We start from the raw sequence: 24,000 nt of genomic DNA, 5'->3' as shown, positions 1-24,000 counted from the left end.
TGAGGCTCTTTCTCTGGGTCATTGGGTTTCCTTCCATCTAATGCAATGTCTACAGGAGCTGCAGAACAATAAGGAAACCAAACTGTTGCACGGTTGAAGTTTTCCTTCTTCCTGTTAAGGGCAATGCTTATGCTGATTGATTCTAGATTTTTGGACTCTGAGTTCCAGTGACGTTTGACCCAAAATATTGGATTCTAGGACAAGCTAGCAAGTAACCTGCAAAGTTCAGCCACTGATTGGTATTATTTGTTGTTGTTTTCCCACTGTAGTTAGAGATACAATTAGAAAAATGGGGAGTGGCAGGAGTTGCACATCTAATGTGCTATCTCCTCTCCTCTGAAGTGCTATAGCCATAATTTGGATTTATCATGAGGCTTATATTACATATAATGACAGTATGTAGCAAAGATTGTACGCATAAGAGAACACAGCAAATGAATCTGCTTTGTGTTTTCTGTCCATAGTGCAGTCCTGGCTCCTTATAAAGAGTGGATGCCTGGAGAGATCAGGAGGGAGGAGGGCCATTAGGATGGCTAGGCTATAAGCTGTGTATTTTCTTCTCCTTTTTCTCAAGTGTTAAAGACCTCTTCTGAGTCTGTACTACAGCTCAGTAGTTGCTGCTTTCCTCCCAGTTGCTTCCAGCAGGCCCCAGTTCACCTCTGGTGTCATGCAACCTCCATCCGTCAGTTCTCAGCTTCAGGCCAAACCTCGGACCTCTCTTTGCCTGAATGAGTCACTTGTGCACCAAATAAACACCATTGTCTAGTCAGAAATTCGAGGTACTTTAGGCATTGCATTAACAGCAGGTGTTCAGAAATGGGAATAAGAGCAAGTAGGAAGCCAGACAAAATGGCTTTATCTGGATCATAATCTACTTCTTTCAGTCCACTGCATTTTAATGTGCAGTGCAAGATCTGAAAGGTTTGATACATACCACTGAAGCCCCCTTCTTTGAGGGGGCTCTGGGGATCACTTCTTCATCACTGATGTGGAGGGATGATATTCAGAGTAGTTCACTTCAGCTGTGTCATGAATCTTGCCTTTTTTTTTTTTTAAAAAATTTCCACGTGGTTGGGCGAGCTTTAGGCATGAGTTCTGCCAAGGAAAAGGTGGTTGTTCCATCTACTTTTAGGTGTCTTTCCGTAATGTGTATGTATGAGGCCGGATCAGCTGTACCTGCGTGATGTTGAGGCAAGTATGCTCTATTCCTGCACGTGGTATAAGTCCTGCTCATGGTTACAAGCCTCTGTAGGCCTCAGTGTGACCGTTCCTTTCATGTTGGAGCTCAGGAGCATGGTAAGGAGTCACATCTTGACTATGAGCCAGCCATTTTATCTCATAAATAAAATGGCTGAAGAAAAGCCTGTTTGAGCTCTCCAAGGATCACAGCAGGCTCTAACCCTTGATCTCTGTGGTGATAAATTTTGTTCCCCAGCTCAGCTATGGTTCAAGACTGACTGATGTTACATCAGTCCTCTGTTGTCCGTGGGCAGCAGGCATTACCAGGTGAGTACAAACAGGCACTCCCTGATCATGTCTCAGACCCTGCAGTACCAGAGCTGTACAATCTGCAATGTATCAGGATGGCAGGGTTGGTAGAAAATACCAAAATTCCTTTATCTGAACCATATCCAGGATGAAAAGGTACAGTCAATTGAAAAGTCAATTGTCTCACAGTCCTGTCAGTAGTTCTTCTAAGCAAAGAACCCCTTGAGCTCTCCAGGGACCGCAATAGGCTGTGATCCCAATCTCCCCCCAAGCTCGGACAACTCTTAGGGTACCCCTGAGGGGAGCAGATCATGGGGCTAGCTCCCTGAGCAACAAGCTCGTCTGTGGACAAGCACTGGTGAAGGAGTGGGGTGAGTAATTCACCTTGGAAGCGCATGACTGTATTTAGAACCTCCCCCCCAGGACCCTGCAGTAAGTCTTGGGTGAACCTTGCCATTCTCAAACCTTTAACTAAAGTCACTGCTTCTATTGTAGCAAATTTTCTTGAAATCATTCTGTTGAACCTGGTTGATGATTAAATGCTGTTAAGAATCATACAGTTCTAATCTTGTGATTTACCACAAAAGCATAAAATAAATCCTAAATTGCTGCTACATTAAAGTTCTGTAGAATTCCATGATGGATGTGCGACAGAACTGCCTGGTCCAGTGTCCGACCTCTAGGGATGCACCTCTGGCAGCCTCCCGAGGCAGCCTGTGCCAAGAGCTGTTTCTGTCTCAAAGTTAGACATCTTCTGAGGTGTGGGGAACCATGCTACTTTTTTTTTTTTTTTTTTTGTGCTGCAACTGAAGCCCATCGGATTTGGCTGTGTCTGCCAAGCAAAAGTTCATTCCTTTCCTCCACTGTCTTCCACATGCTTGGAGACTATTGCCATTACCACCCTCAGTATTGTCCAGGTTAAAACACCTGAATTTGTTCTATCCAGACATACCGTATTTTAGCCTTTTTCACTGTTTTTACACAAAGTCTTTCCTATTTGTTCATGCCTTTAATTGCAGCTTCTAGCTATGGCTTCTAACTCTAATAATGCTTCTAGATGAAGCCTTAGTGATACGGAGAGTGTAAGGGCTGTTACCCTTGTCATGTGTGCTAGGCTAATGCATCTTGTATAATTCACTAAAACCTCTGCATCTCTTCCAGAAATGTTGAAAAGCTTTTACCTTTCCCTGTGTTTATGCAGCAGATAATTCCTGCTGTCATGTATTATTTTGCATTTTTCCTTATTGAAATATGTTCATACTGAAATGCATGTTTTTCTAAACTTTCTCCAGTTTGCTAAATAGTTTGATTTCTGATCTTCTCTTTCAAGATCCTCAACTGCCTTATATCACCCACATATTAAACATGTACACTTTCTCTTTTGCCTCTTTTGTCATGCAGACCACTTGAACAGAACTGAATCTTTCGGGATGGTCAATTTTAGTAGTAAACTCTTGAAAATGACTTGGTGAAAGGAGCTGTGCACGTGCCTGTCCTACTCACCTGGGAATTATGAGTACCCCAGTCTATGTAGGTATAGTCCAGTAGTCAAGCATTTTTTATTTTATATTTTTCTAGATCTGAACTCCTCTGCTTGTTTTAGACCACAAACTTGAATGCTTATTTATTTATTTATTTAAACTCCTCTTTAGGAGCATGTTTTGAACAATGGCTTCTAGGTATTCCGTGGCAGAGCTCTCAGTCCCTGCTTTTAAAGACAGCTCAGTCAGTGTTAGAGGAGTGTGGGAAACTGATGGCAGCTCAGTTGATGGTTTTCACCAGAGGTATGGGAGATGCGGGAGATGGATTGCCCAAAGTAAGAAAGCAGAGCAACTCAGTGGTTATTATTTACTTCTTAACTGGCAAATCTGGATTCAAACCTGCACCTTAGGTTAAGCAGAAAGGATTTGAAAACTGATCTGGGTGGCAGATAAAGCGTTTTGTTACCTGCTTCTAATGTTGATGTTTCCTGCTGGCTAGAAACTTCTTGCGTAGTTTATTGCAGTTTGTGAGTGCCATTCTCAAAGTCCAAACTTTTTGTTTGCCTGGAAGTCAAACTCTGACAGAGCATCTTGGAAGTGTTTGTAGCATGGGGTACGTAATATTCTGTAGATCCATGAACATTAGACATTTATGAAATGGTTGCCCTTGGATTCAATGGCACTGTGCTAATTGGCTTGGCGCTCTGCAGTTAATCGATCCTATTTTCCTACCTCAAGGCTTTTAGCAAGGCTTCTAATATGCTGTGTGACCATAGTGAAATTCAGCTAATTCAAGGCAGTGAACAATATTTGGATGGGAAAAAAATACATTGTTCTGTGTCATCCCTTTTATACCAATAAGCCAGAAACAGCCCATACGTAGGGATGCTCTCTCTGCAAGTGCTTTTGGACCAGACTCTGTTTTCCTGCTCTCTAGTTGGTTGGTCTCTAGGATAGCGGGGTCAGTTACAAGAACAGACTTCCATAAAGTAGTAGGAGTTGCTAATGAAAATAAAAAGGTGCAGTAGCAGCTGTTTCTTTCGTTTGTGTTTTGAGAGAAATAACTTATTTAGACATTAGACTCTGAGCACAGGTTGAAGGTTGCAAATCCCGGACAGACAGAGCTGCAGCTTAGTTATTGGAATCAGAGACACAAGAATAGGGGTGGCAGATGGGACGTGGCTTAACTGTGCGCTTCCTACAATTCATGATGAAATGTGGGGTTTCCTTGAATCCCTTTCTGAAGTATTCAACTAGATGTAGTTTTCCAAAGAAAATTGTTTCCTCGTATCTTGCTCCCAGAACATAAACATTGTAAAGCAACAACCCAAAACTTGGTGCTAATAAATGGCAAGGTTTACTTTTCAATGCAGATTATTTTGAGGGACTTTATTTTGAAACGTGTCATAGTAGAGGCCATTATTTAGAAGCATTATTTTAGAATCACGAGTTACTTTTTTGAGTATAAGAAACTTACCTTTAAGGAATTGTTGTGAAATTATTGCTGCAGAAGAAAGTGCTGTGTATTAAAATATTTTTTTTTTTTTTTTTTTTTTGTAACTAACAAAAGCAACCAACCTGTGAATTAGCCGGTTACAAGAAATTACCTGAGTGTTGTGGAAATTTTTCAAGTGAAGGAATGAGTTTAAATTAGATGACCAACAGTTTTGAAACTACTTTGCTTTGAATGCAGAATATAACTGAGGACTTGAGAAATAATAGTTTCCAGGTGAAGGTGCTAAGTTAGTTCTGCCTCTTGTGTAGATTGCTGTAGTACTTTAGATGCTGCATGTCTTGTGAGTAAGAGGACAAGAATCTTAACTGTGCATGGTAAACTGAAAAACAGGTAGTAGCTGGCAAGCATATGGTCAGAGCAATGGGCACTCGTCTTATGCTGATAACTTCCCAATTGTTACTTTTTGCATATGCTTTTCTTACGATTTCTGTTTCTTCAGCTAGGGTATAACATGGACTCCTCTTCTGCTGTGGCCTTTCAGTAAAACAAATGTTTTGTTAAACTGACAAATAATTGAGAAACTTCTTAACTATATTCTGTCAGGAAGGTAGAAATAAAGGAAAGGATAACACCTCTGTCCAGGACATAAAAAACTGTAATTATGGTAAGAGTGTGGCACGAAACCTTGAGCGTCAAAAGAACAAGTATCAGTTGTATGTAAGCGTAAATATAGCTTGTGACAATTTTAGGTAAACTTTGAAAGGCATCAGTAAAGCTCGGGACAGGATTCAAAAAGGACATAGGCCTCAAATACTGCCCAGGGAAGTTTCCTTCTTTGGTGGATGCACTCTTGTACTAGTTAATGCAGACTATGTATCTCCAAAAAGTGTAGATAGCTACTGCTCTTTGAATTTGGGATCTGAGAGGGTAATAATGATACTACTGCTTAGCCTTAATTTTCTTTATTATACTTTGCTGTGGAACTTGGATCCAGTCTAGATGATAAACATCTTGTCAACAAAAATAATCTTCTGTATGAGTAATCTGCATCTTGCCACTCAGAACACTGCTGGAAGAATTCAGTCTGTCATAATGTATTACTAGACCAACTTGCTCTGCTAGCATGAGTAACCTGCATGGAGTTGCCAATTACACTTCAAGGGCCAGCCCTATGTTACTGTTACCTTGTCAGGGTTTTTTGGTATAGTTTTTTTTACAGGTCTTGTGCTGCAGTCCTCCCAGAAGTTACATACTTCCAGGGGCAACTGGAGACAAGAAGAAAGCAATTCATTTAATGTATGATCATATTTTGATTTTCACCAGAGAAGCAGGCTGTTTTCTGTACAACAGAGTACGCTCAGTCTTTTGGAGAATTTAGTAAGAGGGAAGATGAAAGGGATGGGGAGATTGTCATCTTGGTTCATGATGAAGCTAGAAAATAGCTTGGACAAAAAAGTGAGACAAACATGGCTCAGGTTGTGACAACTGCAGACACAAGAAAACATTCTATTCTAGAAACTACTGCACCAAGAAACTTTTCCCTGGAGTCTGGTTTATACTTAGCTACCTATTAACTACCACGTATCCTTAATGCCAACTTAAGCCATTCTGCAAGGCTTCTATTCAGCCACTAAAAGGTAACACCTATTTTCAGTATTCATGCTGACCTGCATTCTTTGTCGCATTCAGCAACTGCACGCCATTTTTCTGTGGGTATGTTTTTTCAGGAGTATTATTTCTTCTGAAGAAGAGTAATCTTTATTTGACGTTCTGCCTTACCCAGCAGTCTTGACGTTTCACCTACCCCACAAGCTCCTTATCAGCTCAGTGTTTATTTACCAGATTCCACTAAATGGCCTGCAAGCATAGCTAGTTGCACTGACTGCAGCTGGTCAGCGAGGGATGCAATCTGCTTTGTCAGCTCCACCTTGCCATTCTTGGTGAAGGTCCATAGAAGAAGATGACTGAAATGCACATGGCAAGACAGATGTTCTCTTCAGTAGCAGTTCACTTGTGCTGTGAACAGGGCAAGGTCATTTTGCAGCTACATACCTATGAGAAGAAGGTGTGCATATACTCTATGAGACCATAGTGTTGTCACAAATGCTTTTAGCTCTTAAAACTGTCTAAGATCTGGCATACAATCTGCCTAAGACTGGGATCTGGCATCTCCTAATTCAAAAGTAGGTCATTCTGCAGCCACTCAGAAATCTTGCAGGGCTGATAATCTGTCAAAGAAGTGCTTAGAAGTAACTGAGAAGTACACATTACTTTCATTGTGCCAAAGAGATGTAGATGAAACTGCAGTTTACACAAACTTGGGCAAACTAACAACAACAACAAAAATCTATAAAGAGCATTCAATAGAGCACCACACAGGTATACTTTGCTTTATGTTGCCCTTAAGGAACAAGCCAAAAAACTTTAAAACTAGAAAAACTAATATAAAAAAAACCTTTTTTTGTTCATCAGCAGAGTTTTCTCTTTGCTGTTTATAGAAGCCATTCTGAAAGAACACAGCTTTTGTACATAGTGTTTTAATGATCTTCCATGTAGATCAAGTATTATTCCCTTACCATGTGCTTCCTTTCAGCTTCTGGGGTTTGAACTTTGTACAAAAAAGTCACATTGACCAAGGTGAACAGCTATGATTTCAGGAAGAGTTCACTCCAACACTCCTACAAGCAGATCCAACTGACAACATACTAAAGAGCTACAAAATTATTTTTATTGAAAAAAGTAACTTAATTTTGATCAATGGAAATTGTGTGAATTGGGCTCTACAAATCAACCTCAGACAAATTGAGAAAGGTCTGGAATCAGCTCTTAATTCCATCTTAGGCTCAAAGATAAACAAGGAGTAATACTTGATAAAGTTACAGATTAACTGCATCACAAAAAAAAATGGGTGACTTTGAAGTGTCATTTAGTTCATCTCCTCTTTCAGTACAGATTTTATGCTATAATGGCTTGAAATTATTTCAATTACAAGGTGCTTCTAAAGTATTTATTAGCACCTCACATTCCTTACATAGCTAAACACTTGAACTGTGCTTTATTTCTTAGCTTAAGCTTATATTAAATAGATTTTTTTTTTTTTTAATTTTTTAAATTCCTTTTGTAGTTAGGTGAACTGGTAATGTTTCTATTTTGCCTGAATTTGGAACACACAGATGTTTCAGAACATCCTTTATTTGATGCATCTTGCAGTAAGAGAAAGGCCAGTTTGCATAAAGGGAACCTTAGCAAGTCAGCAGTAGTAATAGAGCTGTAGTAAAACAAAGGTGTGGAATGGACCCAGTGCTAATGCATATAAAGAGTACTGAAAAACTTCTAAGCTTCCAGCTTCACCGACTCTAGTATGGAACGTGCTTCTTTATACTCTTCAGCTTCTTCCAATTCTTTTTCATTTTCCTGGAATTAAAAACAAAACTTTTGAGTACTTCAAAAATAACTGATATTAGAACGTAATTGAGGAGTAAATTATGAAATGTAGGGTATATCCTTATTGTAAGCACTAGTTTTACATGACTCAAAACACAGGTAATTTCTTTTGTCCTATTTAAGGTCTGTTACAGTATCTGTCATGTGTAAGTGGATTTGACTTGTGAATAACTTTATTTTATGAATATTCTGAATATTTTTATGAATTATTAATAATTCTTAATATTTTATTCTCTGAATAAAGTATTTAAAAACAAGGACACAGTAAGTACAAGGGAACTCAGAACAAAAGTACCATTAGGAAAAAGCTTAAAGTCTGACAGTTAAAAAATATATAACTAAAGAGTTAATTTTAATAAAAAACATTGATAGTCATCTAAGAAAATAAAGCAACCTTTAAAGACTTCCAAATTCTTAACAACAATAGTAATTCCCCACATTTCTTATTTTGTATTTGAATAGCATGCTGTACAGATCAACAGCATTACTTCTGCATGCCAATGAAACCTAAGATGAGCTAACTGTCTGAACTTGCTGAATGGCAGAAGGATCCTGAATCTTGCCACATTCTGAGCATTTATTTTGGAAACAAGTAGAGGCATACCACCAAAGGACAAGATGCCCTGAGAAAGGATATGCACTTTAGCCATCAAATGTATTTGAAGCTTAATTTACAGTATATATTTTATAGCCTCACAGTAGCATATACCTTTGTAGTAGAATTCTTGGGGAAAAGTCAGCTTCTAAAATAAACATAGTAATAGCCAAACCTAGTATATTTTTAGTAAATCTATTTGTACAAGATATTGTTTATTCCTGCAGGTATTTGTATCCTAAAAATGCATCCTAGTTGCTCACCTCAATAATAAATAGTACAGAGGCAGTACTCAGCAATGACTCAGCTGTTTCGATTCTTGTCCATAGCATAATAATAGTAGTAGGCAAAATATTTTGAATATTTCAGTTCACTACCAGTATATTGTATACATCTGTATAAAACTAGGAAGACTACCTAATGTGGGTGAACTATTTTTTCTAATCATGTAAGTAGCAAAGGAACTGAGTCATCTGTAGCAGTATTGAAGTAAATGTTGGTATACATTCCATCAAAGACTGTCTCTAGTATATTAAATATGCATACATAGAATTTTCACAGGCTGAAGACTAAGTCTGCGTAGATGGTTATCTGAGATGGAGTACTGGGATCTGTTACAGGATGCCAGCCTTAGGTCCCACAAAAGGTATTTTTCAGTCCAGCTCTATTCTGCTGCAATTGCACTGCAGACTAGTATGTTTATCCATGTTCATCAAAGCACATCAGCATTTCACGGTAAGTAGTTTTTGATGCTATACTTACTAGTAGTTGGGTAAGATCTGCATGTGCAATTTCTAATCTGCGCTGACAGTCTGGAATCATCATTCGTGACTCTTGTAAGATCTCGACCTGTGAAAATTGGAAGCCAATGAAATGAAAATGTATTCCACAGAGAAATGTTGTTTTTTAAGACAAGTCTTTACTATGAGAAATCAGTAGTCTGGTCATCATCTAGGAACTTCAGAAGAATTGTACCTTTTTTCTGAAATTTCGCCTATTTTAGTAAAAGACACTCGCTTAGCATAATTGCTTAAAACTCTGTTAATTTACAGGACCTTTCCATTACTTTGTGCTTAATTAATTATAAAGTATTAAGTAGAAAACAGTATTTACAATATTTTTTCCCTTAGAAAAGAAAAGTACAGCCTGGTAAGCTTTCCATACAACATTCGTTAAAAAAGGCTATTTAAAACAAACTTTCTCCTGCTGTCACAAAGCAGCTTCATCCAAAATGGGATCAGCTGGTTATATAAATATCTCCTGCATCTTTTGGGTAATAAAGAAAAACAGTGTTCAGATAATACCACATAGAGATAATTACTGCATGAAAAAAGTTATTGAGTTATTGATCACATTGTGTGCACACTGCAGGAGGCTCTGACTGAAAGACAAAGGTAAAGAAAAATGAAAAGCAAAGACCAGCAGGCTCATATTTTTGATGCTTATCATGCATAAAAAGTTATTACTTATCCTTGTGCTTCATTTTAGGAGAAAGATTATTCTCACCATGCACTTTGAACAAAATTACTAAACTGGCACCCCACTGAATCTGAACATCCTGCCTCCTCCTACAGAAAACAACTTCAGATTTATATAAGGGAACATTTATTTCATGGAACATTTCTGGATCTGAAATCCAACCACTGAGAAGAAAAGGTATGCAGAGTTGTTCAGTAAAGTTAAATCTATTTAGAGATGAAAATCAGTTAGATATTTAAGTACAAAGCCATTTCTGCATTCACGATAACCTGCAACAGAAGGTATTCACTTTAAATGGCTCACCACATTCTGTCATTCCTGTGTTTCATTTTACTTTCAGTATTAAAGCTGCCATACAGAAGGGAACCAAAGGGAACACCATCATCACAAAACGGAAGAAAAACTAAGGCTAAGAATGTTTTGTAGGAAGGCTTGCTGTATAACAGTATTTCATGTACTTAGATGTCTTATGTTTATGTTTTCTGTTTAAGACATTATTAAGAGAATGAGTTTAAAAACTTTGTTTCTAGCTTATTTTCAGAGAATCTAGGGCAAAATTCACATACTTTAATAAAGCAATATAGGTGATATGTTAAAATAAAGTTAAGCACCTCCAAGTTACAATTCTCATCAACATTACCATTTTTCTTTTAAGCACTCAGTATTGGACTGTGTTAAAAACATGATTAGTCACTCTGCATATTACACTTTCAGTAGCAATCAAATACATAAAGATTTGTAAATTCCAGAGAATGAGGTGTGTCAAAATGCATGAGATGATGCCTTCTGCTTTATGTACTACAACTTGTTTCTATAAAGAATATCTATGGGAGTGAGAATATCCATTGATGATATCCTTGGTATGGTACTGCTAACTAGTTGTGTATTTTAAAGCTGGCGGATGATGTGGAAACTAGTCATTTATTTTATATATGCCACTCCATAAGCGATCTGGGAAGAGAAGACACGAATCTAGGACCTGCAAGCTCCAGTCCTGCCAACTGTAAGAAACGAACAAAACTACCAAAATCCCTCAGTTCAAAACAGAATATGAATGAGATCCAAAAGGGGTGACTGGGTTTTATTTATATTTGCCAGCAGTTATGCAACAATATGAAACAGATGAAAGATAAATCCTTGAACTACCTTCTGTAGGTACAAATGGTTGGAGAATGGAACAGGGATTTTATGGAACCAAGATTAAAGTTAATTACTGAATGACCTAAGCAAATTTTAATAACTTCTGCACAAAAAAAAAAAAAAAAGACAAAAAACACACACACTTTTTTCAAGCAATACTGATTATTCCAGATAGACATTTTACTGTTGCAAATGTATATAATAAAGCACAGTCTAAAGCTCAAATAATTGATATGTTTTAGGGCTGGAATTTAAAAAAGTGTCTACTCTCATACTGTTTTGAAAATTAACGAACAACCCTCTCTCCTCAGCACACTCTAGAAACAATCTGACTGAACTCTAAGGAGTTTAAATTATAAGCAGGTCACGGAGGAAGTTATTATATGAAACTGATCTAACTTTGCAAAGAACCATAAACATCTTCAGGGTTTCTGTGAATTACAATGCCAAATAGAAGTATTAAAAAACTGGAGTAACTGAAGTGCAGTTAAATGAAGTGTTAAGACAAAGCAATAAAGCACAAAACCATACAGACAGCAAATTCAATTTGTTGTCAATAAGTGCACATAGGACCAGAAGAGTTATGGCAACTACAGAGAGGATGATGTCCCCATTCTTTTAAGTGTATTTAAGAAACCAGTTAAATCTCTTCAAACAGCCACATTTCTAGCCAGTTGCCTTTCAGGACTGAACATATTTCTGCTAAGGGAACAGATGTTTGGCATCTTGCAACGGAAAGGAGCCTGCTCAGATGTGATGGAGCTCTCTAACTGTTGAGGTGTATGTAGCCTATTTACTAAACACAACGTGGATTTTTCATAATTTGGATCAGATGTCAAAGAACTGGTGTGCCTAATATACTATCAATGGCCTTCAAACCATTTTCTGTAAATTCCAGATTGCAATAACAGATAAAATAGGACCACAGACAGAAAAGCCAAATAAATACAAACACAGAGACCAGTTGATTAAGTGGAAGGGCACCGTAACAAGTAAAAAGACAACTATTTTACCTATTCACAATAAGCACAAAGGCCAAACACAACTCTATGGAAAACAGCTGAGGATGCTTTACACGTAAGCTGAGGCTTTAGACATAAGCAACTTTGATTTATCAACGACATAGACAACGTGATTGAGTGTACCCTCAGCACGTTTACAGATGACACTAAGCTGAGTGGTGAGGCTGATACCAAAGAAGGAAGAGATGCCATCCAAAGGGACCTGAACAAACTTAAGAAGTGGGCCCATGAGGTGCCCACTGCATAAGGTTCAACAAGACCAAGCAGAAGGTGCTGCACATGGTCTGGGGCAATCCCAGACATGAGCACAGACCGACAGAAGAACTCACTGAGAGCAGCCCTGCAGAGAAGGGCTCAACCACCACACCAGGTCTGGGGCCCCTAAGCACAATAAAGATGCGGGGATCTTACAACAGGTCCAGGGGAGGGCCATGAAAATGATCAGAGGGCTGGAGCACCTCTGCTACGAAGAAAGACTGAGAGAGCTGGGGCTGTCCAGGCTACGGAAGAGAAGGCTTCCTCACTGCAGGTTTTCAGTACTTAAAGACATCTTTAAGATGAGAAGATGGAGATGCAACTTTTTGCTCAGGCACATAACGATAAGACATGGGGAAATGGTTTTAAACTAAAATAGGGGAGACTTAGATTAGAGGTTAGGAAGAAATTCTTCACTCAGAGGGCGATGAGGCACTGGCACAGGCTGCCCAGAGAAGCTGTGGATGCCCCATCCTTCTACGTGTTCAAGGCCAGGCTGAATGGGGCTTTGGGTAACCTGGGCTGGTGGGAAGTGTCCCTGCCCATGGCAGGGGGGTTGGAACAAGACAGTCTTAAAGGTCGCTTCCAACCCAAACCACTCTACAATTCTATGATTTAAGAGGCCCCATAATAAAAGTTCAAAGGCACTATTTCAACTTACCTAGGCAGATCAGAATTGCTTAGACGAGAAAGATTCTTGACTTTTTGGATCACCAAGCACTCATATTAGAACACCAGATTTTTGTTAACTTTAAGAACAGCAATGAAAGTAACTGCTTATGAGCGTCAATACCAAGTACTCTGCAACAGGAAGCAATTTTGCTGAGCCTGCCTGACCTGTACAATATAATGGGGACAAATTTTATTGGCTTCAAGAAGGTGAAAGCAGATTCTGTTTTTCTTTTCAGGTGAGCCACAACTAAATAAGAGATTTTGTCACGTGCTGATCCACAAGTTGTTTTCAAACAACAGGAAAACCCTTATGGGGTTATCTATTATTCCTTGATCTTAGAAGAAACTCCAATAAGCTACTATGTCACAGGGTATGGTGACAATGTTTAATATGACAGGAAAGGTGTTCTAAACATAAAATGCTAAGAAAAATCAGCAATGTGAATGAGTCATATATATTTATATATGAATTAAACGAACATGAGTACATGTATGTGTTCATGCTTTTACATACTGTCTTACAATCGCATGCACTTTGACTGTTGCGCAACTGAAAACAGATAATCTTAACAACAGATGATTTAAGGTGGAAGAGACTACCTGAGGTCAATTTGTCTAATCCCCTGTTAAAGGCCCAGGACCACACCTTGGTTGCTTCTAAGTATTTCAAAGGAGGGAGATTTGACAACCTCTCTGGGCAGCCTGTGCCAGTGCTCCATCACACGCACAGCACAGAAGTGCTGCCTGGTGTTCAGGGAAAACCTCCCGTGTTCTCGTCTGCGGCCACTGCCTCTTGTCCTGGCACTGAGCACAAGTGAAAACAGCCTGGCTCCATCTTCATTGCAGTCTCCCTTCAACTATTCTCACAGCCTCTTTTCATAGGAGAGAGGCTCTGGTTCCTTCATTATCTTCATGGCCCCTTGTTGGACTCTCTCCAGGATGTCCATGTCTCTCTTGTATTGAGGAGCCCAGCACTGGAGACAGTACCACACAGGTGCGACCTCATCGATGATGAGGTAGGGGGGGAAGGGATCACCTCTCTCAACCTGCTGGCAATGCTTTGCCTAATGCAGCCCAGGATATTAGCCTCCTTTGTGGAGAGCGTTGTTCTTAGCTGTTTCAGGAAATAGTCTGCCTCCATCTCAACAAAACAAGAAAAATATTGCTGTTTTCATTAATACGTGTAAAAATCTATACTAGCAAAACTGTATGTACTCTGTCATGCAGATATTAAATTCTGTGTTAAGTCCATTAGAGTTTTAATTCATCTGGAAATGACATTATATTAGAAGTAACTTGGAACTGTAAGATAACTATTAATAAAAAAGGTGATTTGTTATCAATAAAAACTCTGACAGTTAACAAAAACTCTGAAGTAGATCGACAATCCCATTGAGAGGAAACAGAGTAGATACCCCATTTTTTTGCACATTCATAAGCCTTGAGATAAAAGCATTAGATGGGAAAGGATGTAATCTGTACCCAGTACAAATCAACAGCCACAGAAATACAGAAAACTACTGGTCCCTAACACTAGTCTACTCTCATAAGTGACTGCAGTGTGAAGCTTCTATTATAGATAAAGAAGATAAAGATCATGAAACCCTCTGTGAAGACTTCATATATGGAAAACCATTACAACTGTGTAGAAACTCAGGCTTCGTTACAAGAAAAAGAAAACAAACACAGAAGTACAGTTGCATTACTTTCCGCAATCAGGGCTCTTAATGACTCTTTACAGAAACTAAATTCAGAATTTGAATTTAGTAGAGTGCTTCAGAAGTCTATAAACTTTTTTATTCCAAATTTTTGTATAAATTACTTGAGTTCAGTTTTTAATAAGCCTATTTTCAGTTTAGTATCTTACAAAGATACTTAGAATTTCTCTTTCCTCATATATTTTCTCCCTCATACTGCTCTTCGTTTATTACGACTTCTTTTTTATCTGACAATTTAGCCAAAATAAATTGTTATAAATTTTGCCCTATTTCTATACTTCTCATCTGTCTTTTTATCTATAAAAGTATGCACTGCAGAGTTGTTTTTTATTTATATATTTAAATAAGCTGTAAGTAATAGGAAAGAAAGGGCTTCCTTGCCCTATTATACTAGAGATTCTTTCCCTGGGATACACATTCTACCACACAGTTCTTTCTTAGTACATGAGCTGAAATACAGTAAGTAGTATAAATACAATGTGCGCCAGGAACAATGGTACTATACTACGTCTTTGAATTACATTCTTGGTCAGAGCATACTAGCATGGAGAGTGAACTCTCCTTTTTATTTCTCAGGTACCGAACCTGCTCTTCATTAAATTAGTCCTTCTGCAGGTGAAGGCTAGCACCCAGCAACTGCCAACAACCCAGTTTGGTCACTGTCTCTGCTAGAGATCACTTGAGTTTGCAGGAACCACAAGTTGCCACACTACCTAATGAGTTAGAAGAAAAACACTGAGTCAAACCCTAACTGTTGTTCTACAGAGGGACTGATGCCTTCTTGCAGACCAGACACACTCTGAAGTCTGACTATGATGTAGCAATGTGATTATTCTTTTTAAAGTAACATCTTCCTTAGTCACTTCTGTACTGGTAACCCATATTCTATTGCAGGGTTCTAACTAGAAAGTTAAATGAGATTCATGGTTCATTAAGAGGAAAGTAATGGTTTTAAGCTTTTTAAGCCTTCCTCCTTCAACTATGGATTGACACGTATCTGTATATACTTACCTATTAACTGATACCTCAGCTAAAATAATAGTTAAAATTATTTTCATAATCTCAAATGATCGATTTCATTCCTATCCTTTCCCATTAAATGACAAGAAAATCTTCAGAGTAGTCTGCATGGATTCACCACAGTGAAGTCACGCTTTGCCAACCTGATCAGCTTCTATGATGAAATGACCAGCTTGGTGGATGAAGGGAGAGCAGCGGATATTTTCTACCTGGACTTCAGTAAGGCCTTTGATGGTGTTGATTTAGTGGAGGACTGTTAGTGTTAGGTCAGAGGTTGGACTCGATGATCTTGAGGTCTCTTCCAACCTAGAAATTCTGTGATTCTGTGTCCCACATAAGATCCATATAAAGAAGCTGCTGACATATGAGTTGGATGAGCAGACAGTGAGGCTGAATGGCTGGACCCAGAGGGCAGTGATGAGTGGCACAAAGTCTAGTTGGAGGCCAGTAATGAGTAAGCATTCCAGTGGTCAATACTGGAACAGTCCTGCTTAACATAATTAATGATCTGGATAATAGCGCACAGCTCACCCTCAGCAAGTTTGCAGACAGTGCAAGACTAGCAGATACATTAGAGGGGTTGTGCTACCATCCAGAGGAACCTCAACAGGCTCGAGAAACAGGCTGGCAGAAACCTCAAACTTCACTAAGGAAAGGTGCAAAGTCCAGTGCCTGATGAGGAACAGGCACTAGTACATACTGGGGTCCACCCTGCTGGAAAGCTCTGCAGAAAAGGACCCGTGAGTCCTCGTAGACACCAAGATGAACATGAGCCAGCACTCAGAAAGAAAACTAGTGGTATCTTAGGCTGTGTTTGTCAAAGCAAGTTTAGGGAGGTGATCCTTCCAACTCAGTGTTGGTGAGGCCACACTGCTGTAGTACTGCCTCCCATGCTAGGCTACTTAGTACAAGAGAGACATGAACATCCTGAAAAGAGTCTGATAAAGGGCCGTGAAGATGATGAAGAAACCAGATCACATCTCCTGTGAGGACAGTCAGAGAGTTGGGGCTGTTCAGCCCAGCAAAAAGACGACTGAGGTAGGATCTTACCAATGTATACCAATGAAGGGAAGGTACAAAGATGACTGAGACAGGTTCTTCTCAGTGGTGCTCAGTACTAGACAATGGGCACAAACTGGAACACAAGAGGTTCCATCTGAACATCAGGAAGTACTTCTTTACTCTGAGTGATGGAGTGATGGAACAGGTTGCCAAGAGAGGTCGTGGAGTCTTCCTCCTCGGAGATTTTCAAAAGGCATCTGAATATGGTCCCAGGCAACGTGCTCTAGGTGGCCCTGCTTCAGTAGGGGGGCTGGACCAGATGACTTCCCAAAGTCCTTTCTAACTTAAAACAATTCTGTGATCTCACAAATGGTACTTTTAATTACTGAAACAAAGACTATAGCCATATTTTTAAATAAACTAAGATTAGGGCGATATTAACTAAAACGATCCTTTAAATGTTTGACCGTGTTTTTTTTTTAAAAAACAAAACAAAACAAAACTTCTCAAAATATTAAGTTCATCCAAAATATGTTTTTGAGCAAACTCTCCCGATATAATTTTGTTTAGTGTAAGAGACTTCACCTTATGACAAGTGTGTACACTGGTTTTAAGCCTCCAGATTCTTCCTAACCGGAAAATACGACTTTCCAAATGTAGAGCACACTACAAGAACAGACGTCATTGCAGGAATTGCTTTTCAATTCAGGCAGTGCTGAATGAATTTAGACCATTCTCTTCAAAGACTTTTGTCAGTGATCTCTGAGAACACTTCCAAGTAGTGTGTAACATTTCATTTCACAGCAAAAGTTCACAGACTCCACTGGATTTCACTTCAGTGATTTCTTGCATGTCACTGAGGAAATACCATGGTACAGTCAAATAATCTGACAGATGTGGGACACTAAAAATGGGAATTGCATTCATTAGTTCTTGTTAGCATCAGCAGATCTTCAGGAATATTACTGTTTCTGTAGGAGTCTCAGTGGTGAGGCAGAGACAGCTCAACTCTAGGAATACAACGTCTTACAGAAATTCCGTGTTTGTATTTCTTTCCCACATCACAGTGAAAACAAGAACAGACATGCTCACATGAACTGAAATCTGAATTTATTACATGTTTTACCTTGTTTTAAAAGGACTTTTTCCTTTTTTTTTTTATTGATTTTTATATTTGGGTTTTGTTTTACCTGTTCTAAAATGAAGATGGGACAACAGGTTTTATAACATGAGGCCACCAAACTAGTGAAACCAGCCTATGAGTGAAAGTTTTATTTACAGTTTCAGTGAAGACTTAAGAGAAAACACCTAGGAAAAAAAAGTTGTTCAAAGACAACATTCTAAGTTGAAAAAATACAGTCTGCAACCGTTGTCCTTTGTGAGGAACCTTCTATGAAAAAAGTTATCATATTTGAACAGTGACTGTAAATGACACCCTTGAGCACACCTAACTACAGCATGCACCTTGATAGTTAGTGCCTTCACTACAAATCTCAGCAACTGCTAGGACAGGCGCATACCCATTGCTCTCCCTTAGAGGTCTGTGATTTCAACAAACTGATAATAGCATACAAAGAAGAAACATTTCAATTCTAGTGTATTAACAGGTATTCTCACTTCACAGTAATAATTGCACTTACCACCAAGCACTTAAACGCATCCAAAACATTTATTTTCAGGATGACAGTATTTCTGAGAATGGGAGTTCACAATATCCTGATATTCATTGTTAGTGATAGCCATTTGATACCAAGTGGTAAATAATCTATACCCAGTCTCCTTATAGTTAAGGGTTCTGGAGGGCAGGAATTTTTCACAAATGCATATTGTGACTTTTGCAATTGATAGGATTTTAGTCTGGAGGAGTCCGAAAGAAGTACATGAGTTTTTTTGTTTAAGGATGACAATGATTAAATAAAAGCAAAGAAGAAGGATTTTACAAGTTTTGGGATAGTTTACCTGCTTTTTTATTCCATAATCATCACATGCTTCAGCTTTCATTTTTTCAATCTTTTCTTCTTGTTGTTTTGCTTCTTTTTCGTACATAAGTTTTTCTTTTGCCAATCTGCAATTAAACAAAATGATTGCATCAGTCTGACTGTATTATGGTATAATAAAGTTACATTACTGATAACAACCCTCCTGCCCAGACCTGAAAGCTGCATCCCTGTAACACAATACATGATTTTATATAACAAAAAAGGCTCTTAAATACTCTAAGAAACTGCATCTCGGAAATGCTGAATTTAGCTACAATATATAACCATTCTTATAAAAATTATTTAAATTAAAATGTTTTAAAGATTCTGTATAGAATTCTGTATAGATTCTGTATGTACAAAGATTCTGCATCTCTTGTAAAGATCTGTACTGAATATCCTATAAAAGCTATACACTGGTACTTCATTTCAAATACATAACAGAAACAGACAAGAAGCTGCCTGGTAAGTCTGGATGACTGCTAATAAAGCGGTACAGAGAAGAAAGCTATCTCTGTATCTCAAAAAAAGTCCTCACAAAGTAGCTGAAACAAATATTAAGGTGTCTACAAAGCCGATGTTCTAATACTCAGCATTTGCCAGACTTTCTTATTATCCACGTTCTCATAGTTTCATGAGTGACCTATATATTCTCTATTACAGGCATGTGGTCTTTTCCTTTCTCTCACTACTAAATACCATTGCACCTGCATTTTTAAATGAAAAATGACACTAAGGTGACATCCCTCTTAGTAGTAACTTTGAAAAAAGGTTATCATATGTAAATTAAAAGGAAGAACATTTCCAAGTTCACAAACTGTTATACCAAAACGTTTTCTTTTTTTCTTCCTGATCACAACTATGTGTCATACCATTAAATGCAATACTTCATATACTAGGTTTTGTACAAAATAATAAAAATTAAAATTCCCAAATAACACAGTTTGATAAGATTCAAGAATGTATTTTTTTTCTTTTCTTCCTATATTGTCGATAGAGAAGAACTCCGTATGTAGCTAGAAATATGTATAACAAATTTCCGTCACTACTAAGAAAAATGCTTAAATTTGCTTTGGCAGTGAAGTTTGATGTCATTAAGCAAATGTAAACCCTGAACACGTAACGGATGAGCTAAAAACATGTAGGTCTTAAGTGTGTAAGAAGCTGATGTCTTTAACAGCTAATTTTGAGAATAACAGTTGAAGATCATTAGCCTTAAGAGACTAACTTGATTTCAACATTAAAAGGTTTAAGCCTGTGTTGCAGTGACAACGCCCTGGTTGAGTTTGTGATCTTGAGGGATATGGCCTAGCAAGGAGCAAAGTCAGGATCCTGAACTTCAGAAGAGCTTACTACCAGCTGTCCGAAGAATTAGTGAATGAGATCCCATGGGACAAGGTCCTTAGGGACAGCGAACCTGGTCACAGCTGGCAACTCCTTAAGGATATTTTGCTTAGAGCTCTGTATACTAATATACAATAAATCGAGCAGGGAAGGTAGGAAACTGGCATGGCTGAATAAGGAAGGACCTTCTGGTCAAACTTACGCAAGAGAAGGAAATGCACAGGTGGATGTAGATGGTAGAAATGGGGCCAAGTGCCATGGGAAGAATACAGAAATGCTGTCCAGATGTGCAGGGGCAGGATCAGGAAAGCCAAGGCAATGACAAAACTAAGCATGGCCATGGATGCAAAGACTAACAAGAAGGGGTTCTACAAGTACTTTGGCTGCAAAAGAAAGACCAGAGAGAGTGTAGCACCTTTGACAACTGGAGATGGAGAACAGGTAATGACAGATGTGGAGAAGGCAGAGGTACTTAACTTTTTTGCCTCAGTCTTCACTAGTCATCAGGCTTCCCACATCTCTCTGTCCCTGACACTGGGCAGGGGCTGGGAGTGCAGAATCCCTCTCACTGTAAGCAAAGAGCAAGTCAGGGACCTCCTGAAACAACAACATAGGATGCATGTCTATGAGCCCTGATGACATGCATCCCAGGGTCCTGAGAGACTTGGTTGATGTAGTTGCCAAGGCCCTCTCCATCATATTTGAAAAATCAGGGCAGTGAAGTGGAGTCCCCAGTGACTGGAAAAAGGGTAGAAAGGAGGACCCGAGGAACTACAGACTGGTGAGCCTCACCCCTGTGCCTGGCAAGATCATGGAATGAATCCTCTTTGAGGCAACGTTAAGGCACAAGAAGTGCCTCACCTACTTGACATGAGCCAACAGTTCACGCTTGCAGCCCAAAAGGCCAACTGTGCCCTGAGCTGCATCAACAGAGATGTGACTAGCAGGTGAAGGGAGGTGATTGTCCCCCTCTGCTTTGCCCTCGTGAGACCCCAGCTGGAGCGCTGCATCCAGGTCTGCCCCCCTGTGTAAGAAAGATGTGGGCTTGTTAAGGGTGAGTCCAGAGGAGGGCCATAAGGATGATCAGAGGGCTGAAGCACCTCTGCTATGAAGAAAGACTGAGAGAGGTGGGGCTGTTCAGCCTGAAGAAGGCTCCGGGGGGACCTCATTGCGGCCTTTTAATACTTAAAGGGGTCTTATAAAAAGGATGGAGAAGGACTCCTAGCTCAGGTAGATAATGATAGGACAAGGGGGAATGGTCTTAAACTAAGAGAGGATATATTTAGACGAGGCATTATGAGGAAATTCTTCATTGTACTGGTAGTGAGGCACTGGAACTGGTTGCCCAGAGAAGCTGAGAGAAGCATCCCCTGAGGTGTTCAAGGCCAGGCTGGACAGGGCTTTGGCCAACATGATCCAGAGGGAGGTGTCCCTGCTTACGGCAGGGGGGTTGGAGTTAGATGATCTTTAAAGTCCCTTCAAACCCGAACCATTCTATGATTCTAGAACGCACAGTAATCTCAGGTTTGGATGCAAAATAAGTTTTCACACACTATCAACTACAGCAAATGATGAACACGGAAACTTTCAAAGGGTTGAAATGGAAGATTAAGGTCTAATCTCATGCCCTGTAGTAATAGTTACATAGTAATCCATTATCAAGCTTAATTGTTCGTTCTTACTGTGACTTTGCTCTTAAATTTTCCATTTTGTACATCTGTTCATTAGGTATATATTGGATTACATAATTCTGGATTCTGGAATTTGAATCAAAACATCCTCCAGCATTTGGAGAATGACAGAATAATGATCAGCTAATTCAAGACCAAAATGTACACGGAGATGCTACTGCAATCCTGAAAGCATGCCAAAGAAAGTCCTTGGCCTAACAAGAGCAATCATCTGATCAGCCTGTACTAGATAAGGCCGTTTAAGGAGAACTTAATAGCCAAAAGAACGTAATCAGATCCAGGAAGCAAAGAATGTATTATAGAAATGAAAAGAGAATAAATAAAGGTCTTGTAGAGAGCTTCATGGTCACGTTAGCACATCAGAGCAAATTAATTCCTAATTTGTCACAGTTAAGTGCTCCACTAGAAGTGCTGCTAAGGATGGACAGTTCAGAACAGTACCAGGAGGACAAGAACCCATTGTGAACTAAAGCTGCCACAGAAGCAGCACTGCAGTGGTACCTTAAGAAAAATTCTAAGTGGAATATGTTGATATTATAACAGAAGGAATTCTCCCTGATGTTCATTCACATCATAAAAAATTGTTTTGCCAAAGTAGCTTGAAGCTGTGTTCTACAACAAATTGATCCAAGCTGGGCTGTGGCAATTCGTCCTTGAACAATCTAAATGCCTGTGGAATCACAACACCAGAGAGGGCCTCCAAGCCTTGTAAAGAACCTTCAGCAGCACATCGAGTGTGTAATACAGGTATCACCTAGGTCAGCTGTTACAAGTCAGCCAAGTACTGTACTAGCTTTGAAAAGTAGTACTGGGGAAAGACAGCAACCTAATTACTAGTAATAAAGATACTAAATCAGTGGCTGTAATTCCAACTGCTGGAACTAGCTCCAGTATTAGCATCAGCAAATATTGATTTAATAGAGGCTGAGTTAATTGTTTGATCAAGGTTGCTTGATTTAATTCAAGACAGTATTATTTGCTTTTCAATTTTTAGGTTCAAAAAAAGAGTTATTTTCCATCAACCTATGAGATTTTTTTGAATGAGAACAGCAAATTCCCTTGAGGGGGAGGGGAAAAGAGAAATCATTAAACACAGCTTTTATGTTTACTCAGTTATTAAAGTGTATATACCATTGAAACTAAAGGCAATGAACATTGCAAAACTTGCATTTTGATTTTTTCTAAAGCTAAAATAAAGGGCAAAATGTTCATGTTGTCTTTTCATACTATATTTTCACACACACATCTTCCTCTATGCGCACTAATTTTTCAAATTCACTACTACTTGTTTACTTTTTCCAAAAGGAAAAGAACAAGGTCTGAACATTCTGTCACAGTTCAGAACTAAATTTAACTTTTTTGCCAACTTTTCTCATATCTGGATACTTAAGATACCGTACTTACCTACCTAATTGTATTTTTGTACTTACAGTACATTTCAGAAGCAGAACTTGAAGCATGCAGCTTTCAAAACATTAAGCCTGAAATATGATACTGTTTTCAGTGACATATTTTCCATAGTTTGCATTATAGATTATTCGATAATCAGAATTGGCCAGTTTAACTTTCCATTTGTTACATGTAACTGAGATGTTGATGTTAATGCTATTAAAAAAGTTCTTATTTAAAAACATTTCCTGTAGTAAGTTCTTCCTTTAAATGCCAGGAAGCCGTTTGTACTGAATACATAGATTTAATTTAGCTTGTCCTCAGGCAATAGCTTCTCTTTCAAAAGGTAAATTAAATTCTATAATGGAGAAATACTATCCCTTAATCACCTCTTCCTTATAAACTCAAGCAAAATTCTGCACAAAAATAACCACGTGATATTTTGTTACTCTTCTTCCTTCACCCTTTGTCTATCTAGATGCAAGATTCTGTTCTTTCTTGTCATTTTTTCCAACCTCTGATGCTCCCCCCACAAAAAAAAAATAATAAAATGAATGCTAAACCAAAATCTTTATCATGGTATGATCACATGAAAAATGAAACAAAGAGTACCAACAGCTCAAAAGGTATTTAAAAAAGCCAGATCATAACTTGTTGCATTTGAAGTATACAGGTCATTTATAGGTTTTAAAACACTGCAACCATAAAAATCACTGTAGACATAACTTCAGCAGACATTATACAGTGTCCTAAGAAACATGCATGCTACCGAATACATTTTTTAATTGCAAGCATCCAAAACAAAAAGAGGGAGACAACAGAGGT

At 38.7% G+C, this 24,000-nt stretch overlaps 1 protein-coding gene across 1 annotated transcript in view; it reads right to left on the bottom strand.

The window, feature by feature from the left end:
- Positions 1–7,131: 7,131 nt before the first annotated feature.
- TBCA (tubulin folding cofactor A) overlaps positions 7,132–24,000 on the bottom strand; it is a 34,948-nt gene continuing 18,079 nt past the window's right edge. The window contains exons 2-4 of the mRNA XM_068667074.1: positions 18,732–18,837; positions 9,227–9,313; positions 7,132–7,839 (exon numbers count right to left, since the gene is read on the bottom strand). Coding sequence (XP_068523175.1) covers positions 7,759–7,839; positions 9,227–9,313; positions 18,732–18,837 — 274 coding nt within the window. The 3' untranslated portion in view covers positions 7,132–7,758. The remainder of the gene's footprint in view (positions 7,840–9,226; positions 9,314–18,731; positions 18,838–24,000) is intronic.

The sequence above is a fragment of the Anas acuta genome, chromosome Z (genome assembly GCF_963932015.1).
Source record: "Anas acuta chromosome Z, bAnaAcu1.1, whole genome shotgun sequence".
NCBI classification, from domain to species: Eukaryota; Metazoa; Chordata; class Aves; order Anseriformes; family Anatidae; genus Anas; species Anas acuta.
The sequence above is the reverse complement of the archived record's forward strand: the minus strand, read 5'-3'. Positions and strand labels throughout refer to the sequence as shown.